This window comes from Lycium barbarum, chromosome 9 (genome assembly GCF_019175385.1).
Source record: "Lycium barbarum isolate Lr01 chromosome 9, ASM1917538v2, whole genome shotgun sequence".
Lineage (NCBI taxonomy): Eukaryota > Viridiplantae > Streptophyta > Magnoliopsida > Solanales > Solanaceae > Lycium > Lycium barbarum.
This window is the reverse complement of record NC_083345.1, coordinates 1645336-1659107: the sequence shown is the minus strand read 5'-3', so window position 1 is coordinate 1659107 and position 13772 is coordinate 1645336. Positions and strand designations below refer to the sequence as shown.

Genomic DNA, 13772 nt, shown 5'->3' with positions numbered 1-13772 from the left:
AGTTTATCATTAATGGAGATACACATAAATAGAGTAAACATAAATTAAAATAAAATTAGGTAAAAATATCTCTCCTAATTAATTCTAGTACTACTATTTCTTAAAGGCCTACATAAAAAAAAAATTTAAGACGAAGTACTCCCTCCATTAAATAATAAGTGACATCTTAACCAAAAAAATTTATCCCGTAATAAATGTCACCTTAAGAAATCAAAACATAAATTAGCTATTAATATCTAAATGATCATTGAAAAAATTACATAGTAACTTGGTATTGTTGGACAAAAGGATTACTACTCATGCATGCTTTAATCAAGAGGAAAAAATAATTTATTTTTATTATATAGAGACAATTTAATAAACTTTACATTGCATTATTTTAATATGCGTGTTTTTTTATTTGCTAAGGTGACACTTATTATGAGATGGAAGGAGTATATATTTTAATACATAAAAAAATAGAAAAAATTACACTGTATGTTAATTGGGATAACAATGCTACCAAAATTGATCTATTTTTTTTAATTCTTACAAAAAATGACCCAATTTTTTCTCTCTCTCTCTCCGTGCCTTCTTATATGTTTGTATATGCAGGGGCGGAGCCAAGTGATGGCCAAGGTGTTCACCCTAACTTCATTCGGTGAAAAATTACCATATACATATAAGATTAAAACTATTTTTTTATGTATAAATAGTAGATGTTGAATCCTCTTAGCTTTCTCGTTTCTTACTCTTCTATATTTTTGAATCCTCTAGTGAAAAATTCTAGCTCCATCACTGTATATGTGTCTGTATATATTTGTATATTTTCTCATTATTTTTTGTAATGTAATTTTTTTTTTTTTTTTGCAATAAAGTGACCAACTTGTGTGTTTATAAAGTTTTCCCAAAAAAATAAGGTTAGTCAATAAAAGAGAAACACGTATTACTACTGTAATATTCTCTCTCTTAATAAAATAACAGTACCTGAGAAAGAATCCAGCTGTTTCCATGAAAATCTTCAATTAAAATTCTCCTTACTTTCTTCTCAAAAGAAAAAAACTTAGCAATCTGCTTTCGGAGCTCCAGCGGTTTTTCTTGGGGCGGACGTGATGTTGTCGCAACAGCAGCTGCTGATGGCTAGGGTTCCGCCATATGATGGCGGCAACGTTACCGTCGGTGATCAAAGGATAGATTCGTCTTTTCCATTTCAGTCTGATCACTCCCCATTATCTTCAACTAATATCAAATCTGAAGGTTAGACTATTTTTTTATAACTCATGTAGTATAAACGCACATGTTCTATTTATTTTTTGTTTTGAGGATGGAGTATTATGTTTTTATATGTGTATGTAATTTATACTCACTTTAATATGAGAAAGATTTCATTTTTTCTACGTTTTATCTTTAATATGAAAAAGATTATATTCTATTTATACTACAGACAGATTTTCTCCTATGCAAATGTTTGGTCTTTTTGTTTTTAAGTAATTGAATTTGTTTGAAGGAATGACTTGGTCCATAATCGGGATGGAGTATTTACGTTCAATTATGTTTGTGTATTTAATACTCACTTAATATGAGAAAGATTGCAACTTTGTACTTTTTTTATCCTTAAGAGCTTTTAAGAAATTTTTGAAGAAGAGAATTAATCTTAAATTGAGACATATAACTGCTCTATGTATATGTGGGGTTGTAAAGAAAGATTCTTTTTTGCTTGGTTAAAAGCTTTGAATTTGTCTGCAATTCGATGTTTAGTGTTTAAAGTTATGAATTGGTTATTTTCGATCAAAATTTACGAGTTGGATGATTTAGAAGGGCAGTTTTGAGTATTGCAAAATTGTGAATCTCTGAAGTCTGGAAAGATAGTAGGTTGATTAACATGCCTAACTCGTCATGTTGATCAGTGGAGTTGTAGTATTTGTTTGTTTTTTCTTACTTTCTTTTTGCTAACGAAACATTTACCACACTGTGGTTTGTCCAATTGAAGTTGCTATGCTCTCATCGTGGTTCTTATATATGGCGTATTTACCTATTGTTTTGTTCTTTGTCGTTTGGGTTTTTGGTGGTTGTTTTCAGTTAATTATTTGGAGGAACAAATGAGAAGAAAGGATATTAAAAGACTTTGTTATAGCAACTTTGGATATATGTCCATGACGAACAACCCCCTTCACATATTAGCTGTAACCTTTTTTTTTGGGGGGTGGGGGGGGGGGGTGTTGTTGAATAAGTTTATTCCTTTTGTCAACAGTGGAATTTGGATGACAGCAAAATTGTAGGTTGATCCTCATCTGCTTAAACTTTTGGTTAATAGTTATGAAAAGGCTCAAGGAAAATAAAGTGCTTTGTGCAGTCCAATGAGTGCGAAAGCATCAAAGGAATTGGCAATTGGATCGTGCAAATTAAAAACATCAAAATAAGTGAATGTAATATTTTTAAAATGCATGATTCAGCCGGTCTGAAACTTATTTTGTCCTGGACTCGCCAGTTTCCTATTTAGTGCTGGTATTGACTTGACCTGGAACCTACACTGGTTGGATCTATGGATAACTATTGGGAACTTCTTTTTTGAAAAAAGAGTAAAAACATAAACATCGGGTACCACCAAGTGCAAGAATGAAAGTGAAAGAATGAAAAGGAAAGAATGAAGACCAGGGTAAAAACAGCATTTACTGTCTTTCTTGTTCTGTCCGGTCTCAAGAAGAAAACAACCATGTCAGATGACAATATGTGTATATACAGTGAGATGAGGGAGAAACTAGCCAGGTTTTCTTTTTATTCCCACTTGTCATGCAGATATGAATCAAGCTTGTGCAGTTGAATAGTGAGGTGTGGTAACATTTGAAAATAGAGATAATTTTGGATTCACATCAATATATAACTGATTACATATATCATACTTCACTTACCTATTTGTAACTGTATCCCCGTTGCATTATCTTATATTTACTAGCATTATCCAATATTTCATCTACGTCAAAAGCAAAAGGCACAAAAGAAGTGCCAAAATCTGTTGGGGCTTTAAACACAAAACAGTAAAAGGGATAGGCTTTAACAGCAAAAGGTGCTAATGAAGGAAAATAAAATTACATATGTAATGCTAACAGGATTATGTTTCTGTAAAACCTTCTGAACCTCAAGTACTGTGAATATTATAATCTGTTAAATGATACTAAGAACCTAAAGAATGTGAGACTTCCTTGCTGCCAAAAATAAGTTATGAATAATTATAGGAAAAAGGATAGAGAAAGGAAAAGGGAGTTATTGATTAGTGGCCACATGAATTAGGAGAAATTTAACCTGGCATCAATGGATGTATTCAAATAGCTAAGTCTTGATATATCTCACTGATTGTACTTTTTTGAGGTCATGCAGTCAACTGTCAGCCAAATACTAATAATTTCTGTCTACTGAGGATTGTTTTTAGAACATTTTCTGACATCTCTATTTTATATGCCACAGCCGATGAGGACACTCTTTTAAATCTTGCTCATCAGAACTACAAAGCTGGGAACTATAAACAGGCACTAGAGCATAGCAAGGCAGTTTATGAGAGAAATCCAGGGCGCACTGATAATCTTCTTCTTTTTGGGGCTATATATTATCAGGTGGGTTTCCTGGCACTAATGCGTATGATGTGATTTCTCTATCTTGCATTTTTTATGAGATTATTTTTATTGTTAATTTATTTTTGATGTGATCTGCGGATCTGAAGCATGTTCCCATTTCTTTGTTTTATTTAGTTGCATGATTTTGATATGTGCATCGCAAAAAATGAAGAAGCCCTAAGGATCGATCCACATTTTGCTGAGTGCTATGGAAATATGGCGAATGCTTGGAAGGTATGGTTGTACCAACTCATCTAGAAGCTGCTGCTTGTGGTTTTGGAATTGGACACTGATAAAGTTCTACTGGTGCAGGAAAAAGGCAATATTGATGTTGCAATACGCTATTATTTAATTGCAATTGAGGTTTGTAAACTTCTTCTGCCTTACATGACTGTAGCAAGAGCTTTTCGATTCTGCTCTTATTACTTTGAAGATAGTTGCATTCTTTCTTTTCTGCTCTTGATGATTACGGTTTTATTGGGATGCCATTGTTGCTCAGCCTCATGCTTTCAGAATGAGTCTGTTGGAAAGAGCTTTTAAAGACTTCTGAAATTTTGGGAGTTTGCTTAATTATCAGAGTCTAGCTGTTCAATATAAGTTGTGGCATAGTCCATGTATGGTTTTTTTGAATAATATTTTAATAATTAATCACATATATGTGGGTTGCTAAAGACTTCAAAGTGGAGCAATATCGCAGAGAAAAGACGAGAATAGTTGAGATCCAAGGCAGTTCTCCAGTTCAGGCCTGAATTATCAAAGCGAATATTGGAACTATGTGGTTATAGGTTCTAAGCGGAAAATAGAGAAGTTGCTCTGCATTTGGGTTTCTTGATTGTATTTCTTGTTATCTAACTGTATTTGGTTATCTTTTTATCGCAGATAATAAAATCTGCATAACACAAGAAATCTTATTATGAATCTAATAAAAAAAAAGAGTACTACCTCTTACTACCGGAAAATGGCTACTCGCTCGATTTGGTAGAGTAACCAACATATTCCACATCAGAATGAAAAAGCTCCATCTACAACTTCCAAGTTCCAATTAAGATGTGAATTTAAACTCTGTTGCGTAACATATCTATTATTAATCTAGTAAAGAGATTATTTTCTGTTCCTACAAGCAAAGGGTTATTTGTGATGTGGAATTGAGTTATAAACAGTACATGTATGATTTAAATGGAACCATCTAATAACTTCTACTTGATATATGAATATATACTCAGTTGCGTGAAATGACACAGAAGAATGCAGGTTGAAATTGTGAATAGATAACTTTGTTGGTAGGTGCATCCAGCTTAGACAGTTATCCATGCCTTTGCGTACTGAAAGCATTTTTTCTTTTTTTGGTTGAGGGAGGTGGGGTAAGTTTTGGAGTTAGAATTTGTAGTCGGGTTTATCACTTAACCTTGGAGCTTATTGCAACTTCTTAATATCCTTTTTGTCTGTTGCATCTGTATGTTCATCATCTTTGATTAACTAAAACCTTTTTACGTGGTTAAGCTTTCTCCTATGAGATATTTATAGTGTACCAGGTGTATGCTAGGTAATATGACTTTAAATTTTCTGGCTGCAGCTCCGTCCCAATTTTGCGGATGCATGGTCAAATTTAGCAAGTGCATACATGAGGAAAGGAAGGCTGAATGAGGCAGCACAGTGTTGTCGTCAGGCTCTAGCATTAAATCCACGTTTGGTACTTAAAAATTTATCTTCTTAAAAATTTAGCTATTTGCTTCTTTCAATTGTACTTTCTTTACTGACATTTATTCTTTTATTTTAGGTTGATGCTCACAGCAATCTCGGCAATCTGATGAAAGCACAAGGTTTAGTCCAAGAGGTAAAGGAGAGAGGACTCATATTCATTTTGTGCTCTAATATTTTGGTGACCGAGATTGGCTATTCATGTTCACATCTGCCTTAAGGATGGTTAGGGGGTGGGGGAGAATTCTTCAACGCGCACATACTGTGCCCATTGTACCTGTGTGTGCGCGTCATATGTGGTCCAACATTGTTCTTTATCCACTCACTTTGTGCAGCTTGAAAATCCTCTGATTATTTATTGACTATTGATGTTTCTTGTTGTTATGCTGTTGAGTTTCTGTTTCCCCTTTTTCTTGATAGATATATGCCCTTGAGTTCCTTTTCACCTTTTTTTTTTTTTTTTTTGGATAGGCATACAATTGTTATGTTGAAGCACTGCGTATACAGCCTGCATTTGCCATAGCATGGTCCAATCTTGCTGGCCTTTTTATGGAGGCGGGCGATCTTAACAGGGCTTTGCAGTACTACAAGGTATGAGTAAGGTGTATTTGGAATTTACTGATCAGGTGTTGGATGTGTTTTGCATCTAAATGCAATCGTGTTTGATGTCCTTTTTATTTTTTAATCCTCTCCAGGAAGCGGTCAAGCTAAAACCAAACTTCTCAGATGCATATCTGAATCTAGGAAATGTATACAAGGTAAGCCCTCATGCATTGTGCTAATTGCTTCGGGTGGCTCCAAGTGCCAAGACGAGGATATGGAGAAATACAAGCGTCATCTTTGCATTTTCCAGGCTTTGGGAATGTCCCAGGAGGCCATAGTGTGTTATCAGCGTGCGCTCCAAGTACGGCCAGACTATGCCATGGCTTTTGGTGAGTGTCCCGCTCATGCCTTAGTTAGTGCATGATGCAATATAAAGCTGCCTGTCTCTGGGAGACTGTTTAATAGCATTTCTATACTTAGATATGTTTGTGTATGGGATTTATTACAACACGAAGACGCCGTTTTTCATCTTCAGTGCGACTTGGCCATCCTAATAATGAATTAACACCTGAATCTCCTTTCTGCAGGCAACTTAGCTAGTGTGTACTATGAACAAGGAAATATGGAAATGGCAATACTTAACTACAGGAGAGCCATTACATGTGATACTGGATTCTTAGAGGCATATAACAATCTGGTTGGCACTTTCTTTCATCTCTTAGTTCATAAATTCCCATCTTAAAATTTCATTTATTTTGATAGTAATACTATATTCTCTCCAAAAAATTTCTTATAGGGTAATGCTCTGAAAGATGCTAGTAGAGTGGAGGAAGCAATTCATTGCTATCGTGTAAGCTGTGTTCCCTTGTTGGCTTGACATGTCCTTTCTTTGATGTTGCTTTTATGCTGTTTTCTCAACCTTTTTGACGATGCGTGCAGCAATGCCTCACTCTTCAACCTAACCATCCACAAGCACTTACCAATTTGGGAAACATCTATATGGAGTGGTAAGGTTTACTTAATTGCAAAGATTCTCCTCTTAACTCTTTCAATCAAGTAATTTTCAAGAGTCGCTTTCCTGTTCTCTAGGAACATGATGAGTGCCGCTGCGCAATGTTATAAAGCAACTTTAGCTGTGACAACAGGGCTTTCAGCTCCTTTTAACAATCTAGCCATAATATACAAGCAACAGGTAAATATCTAACAGTACTTCTGAAGAATGCTTAATATTGGAGTTGGTAAAAGAGTTTTCTGGAGGTTTATATACAATATTTAAGATAACCAGGAGGGATATTTTTATTTACATATTACCTATGCCATTTCTCTGTCAGGTTTTTAACTGCCATGAATGTTCTCTTTATGTGATGCAACTTTCAGGGTAATTATGCAGAAGCCATATCTTGTTATAATGAGGTACTGCGGATTGACCCCATGGCAGCAGATGGACTGGTCAATAGGGGTAACACATACAAAGAGATTGGTAGGGTTAATGAAGCTGTACAAGACTACATGCGAGCTATTGCCTTTAGACCTACCATGGCAGAGGCTCATGCAAATTTGGCTTCAGCTTACAAGGACAGGTATGTCGTTAGGTTTACAAGCTTCGAACAACTAATGGTCCCATTTGTTTGTCTTCCTATATGTCCACTCTGCTTGTTCGTAATGTTTTGGTTTATTGTGTAGTGCCAATGTTGAAGCAGCTATAAAAAGCTATAGACAAGCTTTGATGCTACGTCCTGACTTCCCTGAAGCAACTTGTAATCTTCTCCACACGTTACAGGTATGTTCACCCTGTTAATTTCGGCTGTTCTTTTCATCATAGGTTTATCAGAGTTCATTCACAATAGTGTCTAACTACTGAGAATTTGATAAGCTTGCTTATATATGCCTAAAACATGAAGTAGAATAACTTGTCTAATGGCCTTTACTTCTGCAGTTCATTAGTATTTGTCTACTTTGTAAGCATAGCTCACAATGTGCTTTCTAGGTTGGTGACTGGGTCTTTTAGTCTTAATTATGTAGCTTCACATAGTTGACTGTTTGGTTGGGTTCTATCTCTTGCATACCTAATTTGCTCGTTAAATTTCATTGTCTGCAGTGTGTGTGTGATTGGGATAACCGCGAGAAGATGTTTATTGAAGTTGAGGAGATACTTAGAAGACAGATTAAGGTATTACAGCTACTTGCGGAACTGTTACGTTTTGCTTTCTAGGGTATTATTTATCCTGTAATACTGATTCTATCTTCCTTGATTTTGTGCTCTGTCTCATATTTGTCAACCTTCTTTAGACGTCCATTATCCCAAGCGTTCAGCCTTTCCATGCAATTGCTTACCCTCTTGATCCAATGCTTGCTCTAGATATCAGGTGAGGAATTTTCTTTGAGATTAAACATAAAAATGATGTGAGATTGAAACTGACAGTTTCTTTTGCTTGTTCAGTCGCAAGTACGCCCAGCACTGCTCTGTGATAGCAGCTCGGTACTCACTTCCTGCTTTCACTCATCCACCACCGCTGCCAATAAAGGGAGGTGTCATGACTAGGCTGAGGGTTGGGTAAGTTCCTATAAGCTGATAAATACTTGCTTGCTTTTCCTCTGAGGTTGACTTCGCTGTAGGTTTTTCATAAATATTGTTACCTACTGTTAATTTTCTTGAATGTGTCTAGATATGTGAGCAGTGATTTCGGCAACCACCCACTATCACATCTAATGGGTTCAGTTTTTGGGATGCATGACAAAGAGAATGTTGAGGTTCAGAACATGTTATTTTTCCTTATCTTTTGCACTGTTCACGACTTTTATCTCTTGTTCATACTAAATCTGCAAGCACTTCTTTCCCTAGGTGTTCTGCTATGCCTTAAGTCCAAATGATGGTACAGAGTGGAGGATTCGCACCCAGACAGAAGCTGAGCATTTTATTGATGTATCGTCCTTGACATCTGATGTGATAGCAAGGATGATTAATGAGGATCAAATACAGATACTTATCAATCTCAATGGTTATACCAAGGTACATATTGGACTCGATCGAGATCAATCCTGATTGGATTTTACATTTGGTTCGCTAGTGTTGTTTGTGTGTGTGCCCAACCCACACTCAGGGTCCAATTGCTAGGCCCATTAACATAGAAAAGAATGGAAAGGAGCTCCCTTTCTTGGAAATCCTCCACAACTAACAAATAAACCAATGATTTCTGTTCCTTCTTACTTAGCTTAGTTGTGGACACGAATGCAAACTCAAATACTCCCAATGAGAATTTGGTTAGCCATAGCCTTCCATTTGCTGTTTTGAGCAATGAGTCTTTTAAGGAGATTGCCTAACTAAAATGCAAACCTGTGAACTGGTCTCATGAGGTGCACTTTTTGCTGTATATTCTATAGTTGTTATTTCAAGCAAAAATTACGTGTCGCATCTCTCCTTTTCAGATTTCATGATTAATGTGGACATGATTCTGCGTTGCCTTCTATCCTCAAAGGTGTTTTCAGGATGAGTTCATTTATCTAATGTATCATCTTTGACTCTGAAACGATGTGGTGCAGGGAGCAAGAAATGAGATATTTGCCATGCAGCCAGCTCCAATCCAGGTTTCGTACATGGGGTTCCCTGGGACCATGGGGGCAACGTACATAGATTATTTGGTTACAGATGAGGTCATTTGCTAGTGACACCTTTGATATTATATTTGCTGTTAATTTTGCTCTCTATGGGGTCCTTGAGTGTAATTTCGTCTGTATGCAGTTTGTTTCACCAATGAAGTACGCGCATATATACTCAGAGAAGCTTGTACATCTCCCTCATTGCTATTTTGTCAACGATTATAAGCAAGTAAGATTTCCTTGCCGTTTCTGAGATCTATAACAATCTTGTTTCATTAAATCAATTAATGAATCAATTATGTTCAATTTCAAATCTTTAGTTGGAGTTAGCTATATGAATTAATTCATATTTGGTTATTTATGTATTTTATCGTGAATAAAAATCTTATTGATTCAAAAGTAGAAAGACCTGAGCTTATATCTATGTTGAACTCTTCTAGATTTGTTATATTTTTCACTGCTGATGAGTCTCTTGCTGCTGTTCTCTGTGTAGAAAAATTGTGATGTGCTAGATCCAAGCGTCCAACCGAAGCGCTCAGATTATGGACTGCCCGAGGATAAATTTATATTTGCATGTTTTAATCAGCTTTACAAGATGGATCCTGAGATTTTTATTACATGGTAGTTACTGTACGGATTTAAGTTGGCAACTGTTGCCTTCACAAGCACTTGCTATAAAACTTGTTGACTTGATATGTGCAGGTGCAATATCCTTAAGCGTGTACCAAATAGTGCTCTTTGGCTTCTCAGATTTCCAGCTGCAGGGGAGATGAGGCTCCGCGCACGTATGTATTTTGTCGTGCATTTCTTTAAGCTTCTCTTGTGAGACTTTTGAATTTTCAGATCTAGGAATACCTGTTTATTAGAAGTCTCCCTAATTCAGCTCGCTTATTACAGATGCTGCTGCACAAGGCCTGCAACCAGACCAAATTATTTTCACAGATGTTGCAATGAAACAAGAGCACATCAGGCGCAGCTGCTTGGCTGATCTTTTCCTGGACACGTAAGAAGATTAAAAACGGTTGCCCTCTTGCTTTTTAAGAATCTAGTTCCGTTCATCTCATGTTCTTGAATTTTGGAATTTTTTTTTTCACTTGTAGACCACTGTGCAATGCACATACTACAGGAACAGATGTTCTTTGGGCTGGTCTTCCAATGATAACCCTTCCCCTTGAGAAAATGGCTACTAGAGTTGCTGGTTCCCTTTGTTTGGCCACAGGACTTGGAGATGAGATGATTGTCAGCAGGTAGCTGTTCTAGACTTGCTGTTATTTGTATGACCAAAATATATCTACACAATGCGGCCAGACTAAGAAGACTAGCGCCAATTAAATTAAGATGGTTAATGACAACTAAAAAAATGACTGAACTTGTTCAATAAGGTCACCATAATACAGTGTTCTCTGCAAATTAATCGTATTTCCTTGATATGTATTTCATTAGAAGCATATGTTTCTTGATAATTTTGAGAAATCAGAGACATTTTGTTGTGTGTGGCATTGTCGTGGATACCCAATTTGGTGACCCTTTCGTAACCTGCTTTCTCATCAACTCGATTTTATCCACTGGATCCATGGTGTTTCTTGTTTTACAACTTTTTACTTGATACCTGTCATCTTGTTTGTTCTTTGAATAATTGTTGGCATTATCTCAAGGTTCGTTTGTTTGAACTCAAGACCACGTCATGCAAGTTAAGGATCTTTCATTATTTTGGTTTGCTTGTAAATATTGTGTTAGGGACATCTTCATATCCTAATTTTTTGAACTACAGAAGAGTTACAGTCTTCTAAGGTTACATTGACCTTCATGTTGAAAACAGAGTAAAGAGTTTTCCCTTTACTTTTTCGTTCCCTAATTCTATTCCTTTTGCTTCATGAATTTGATTTGCTCTACATTTTGTAGTATGAAAGAATATGAGGAGAAGGCGGTGTCATTAGCACTAAATCGTCCAAAGCTTCAAGATCTCACCAATAGGCTCAAGGCTGTGCGCATGAGCTGCCCTTTATTTGATACAACACGTTGGGTGAGTAATCAAACACATCAAATTTACTCTACTGAACGACCTTCTTGCTATATTACTCGGACTCTCCAGAAATGTCGATGGGTGCATGTCGTATCCTCCGAATTAGTACATTTTTGGAGAGCCCGAGCAACACAGCCTTCTTGATTCCAGTGCTTTGAGTGGACATAAGCTCAGTGGACATAAGCTCATTCTTTCTCCTTGCATTTTCAGGTGAGGAATCTGGAGCGTTCTTACTTTAAGATGTGGAATCTCTATTGCTCCGGACGGCATCCTCAGCCGTTCAAAGTGACTGAGAATGACTCAGAATTTCCTTTTGACCGCTAGGTGTAGGGAAGGAAGAGAACAGGGATTGTAGATAAAACCGAGAAGGAACATAAATTGCTATATATATAGTATAGATTAATGTATTTAGGTGTTTATTGAAATGTGATTTAAGCCACAAGTCTTTAAAAGTATATCCATTCGTGGTCACTGGAAACTCTCAATGAAAGTAAGTTTGTTGCTCAAGTGCTAGTGAATGCCAAGACTCAGGACTCGCCCATTGTCCATTTTGGTTTGAATGTGGAGATGCACAAGAGAGACCGGAGGGAGAACAGTGATGGGTATGTTGTAAAGTTCAAATTGGGTGGTCAAGGAGATGTCAAGATAGGTGAATGATTGTTCTTTATTTTGTATGCCTTCAATTGATCAACCTGTCTTTTGACATTTTCAGCTGATTTTATGCAGGCTTACAGTACCCCTAGTAAATCAACACATTGTGTTTGATCCCTTAATTTTTGTCCAAATATTGTTCTGTTCTGTGGCAGTGCCCGTCGTCCAATGTTGTTCTATTGGTGGTTGAGGAGCTACTTTGAGCGACTGGCAAATTGATTTCAGCAGAATTGCCCTAAACTTTCCTATTGTTTTTAACAGTTGTTGATAGTAATGAATGTGGTTTTCCGAAAACAAGGTCTGGAGTTATAAGAAGATACACGGTGAAACAAATATGTCAAGAGTTGTTCGAAGATGAAAATATGTGGGAGCTCATTAACTCTACACGGTGAAACAAATTGTTTGTGGGGGCTACAAATTCTTTTATCACTAAGTGAATTTTGAAAGTTTGAGCAAACAGGCTGCGGTTAATTATATTAGGGTTAGAAGAACTTGTAAAGTTCTTTGAGATGTTAAAGCTGACTACCAAGTATAAGTGGAATTGTGGGATTATACTGGTATGTTGTTGTAATTGCTACAGTTGAAGATTATGAAGTCGTGTAATCGGATAAAAAAAGTGAGAGCATCTGTCGCTATTTTTACGTGATACGTGGTTGCTCGCATTACCGAAAGCGCTCTTGGTGGGAGAAATCATTTTTAGCCTTTACGAGCTTTTTTTTGTTTGTTTTATGATTTTTTTACAAAATATCTTTGATTTTTTATATAAGAGATTTGAAAAAATCACAAAAGAGACTTGAAAAAGTCATTTTTTTAAAAATTGTATGAGGCTAAGAGATCTCATTTCCTCAAATAGATTACGCGTCACAACAAAATAAAAAATAGGCTGAAGTGGTTAAAACATTTCTAAACTTGACTCGTTTTGCAACCTCAGTCTCCAAACTATTGATGGATTTCAAGACACTTTTAAACTTGGCCAAGTGAATTTTTAAATCACCCTGACCCCGTGTTGCCACATGGCACAAAGAAAATGCCAAGTGGATAGTGCGTGGATTCACATTGTTGAGGTATCCTAACACGGGGGTGTAATAAAATCCATTTAGTCAAGTTTAGGGGTGTGTTGAAGTACATCAATAGTTTGGGGACTAAAGTTGCAAAACGTGTCAAGTTCAGAGGCATTTAAATCACTTCACCCTAAAAAATTAACAAAGAACAGAAATTGATATTCAGGATTCATATGTATCCCCTGAGGCAGAGCTATGATTTAAAGCTAATGAGTTAGAGGTTCTAATTCTTTAAAGTTATTGAATTCTTAATTAATAATTGATAAAATATTTAATACAAATATATGATTCGGACAAAAACTACTGAGTTCGGTCGAATCCACGCTGAGGGGCTAGCTCCGCCCCTGTATCCCACGCCCTAGTTTGGACGTTGAGCATTATTAATTGAATATCTTGCTAAGCTGCAAACTCCTGAATATCAACATCTACGAATTGTTTAATATGAACAACAACCATGAATTTTGGTGCCGATAATCAAATTGTTGATATTGCATCGTGGACATATGCTGTATATCACACCGTTAGATATTCTTTTTAATTGTAACAGTCTCCCTATGTTGTCAAATAAATGAGGGAAAAAGAACACATACAATTACCGGTTCTTGATGTTGA

At 36.3% G+C, this 13772-nt stretch overlaps 1 protein-coding gene across 2 annotated transcripts; it reads left to right on the top strand.

The window, feature by feature from the left end:
* The first annotated feature begins 925 nt into the window (after positions 1-925).
* LOC132610623 (probable UDP-N-acetylglucosamine--peptide N-acetylglucosaminyltransferase SEC) lies at positions 926-12221 on the top strand. Of its 2 annotated transcripts, XR_009571195.1 has the most exons (29): positions 926-1236; positions 3442-3587; positions 3723-3821; positions 3900-3950; positions 5161-5277; positions 5365-5421; positions 5757-5876; positions 5981-6043; positions 6139-6217; positions 6416-6525; positions 6625-6678; positions 6768-6835; positions 6918-7020; positions 7206-7408; positions 7512-7608; positions 7927-7998; positions 8118-8194; positions 8269-8382; positions 8495-8579; positions 8671-8838; positions 9369-9479; positions 9568-9654; positions 9919-10046; positions 10128-10210; positions 10323-10428; positions 10526-10672; positions 11328-11448; positions 11659-12097; positions 12175-12221. XR_009571195.1 is itself a non-coding variant. In XM_060324940.1 (28 exons), the coding sequence occupies exons 1-28, from the start codon at positions 1092-1094 to the stop codon at positions 11770-11772; spliced, it is 2925 nt and encodes a 974-aa protein (XP_060180923.1). In that variant the 5' UTR covers positions 926-1091; the 3' UTR covers positions 11773-12221. The 2 variants fall into 2 exon arrangements, 1 of the variants encoding a protein (XP_060180923.1); XM_060324940.1 differs by having other exon boundaries at positions 11659-12221.
* The last annotated feature ends 1551 nt before the right edge of the window (positions 12222-13772 follow it).

Bases quoted from the DNA above. Each gene is read 5' to 3' on its own strand.
- LOC132610623 (XM_060324940.1), top strand. From the start codon at position 1,092: ATGTTGTCGCAACAGCAGCTGCTGATGGCTAGGGTTCCGCCATATGAT. The intron at 7,021-7,205 runs GTAAATATCTAA...TGCAACTTTCAG, and splicing joins CCATAATATACAAGCAACAG to GGTAATTATGCAGAAGCCAT. The intron at 7,609-7,926 runs GTATGTTCACCC...CATTGTCTGCAG, and splicing joins ATCTTCTCCACACGTTACAG to TGTGTGTGTGATTGGGATAA.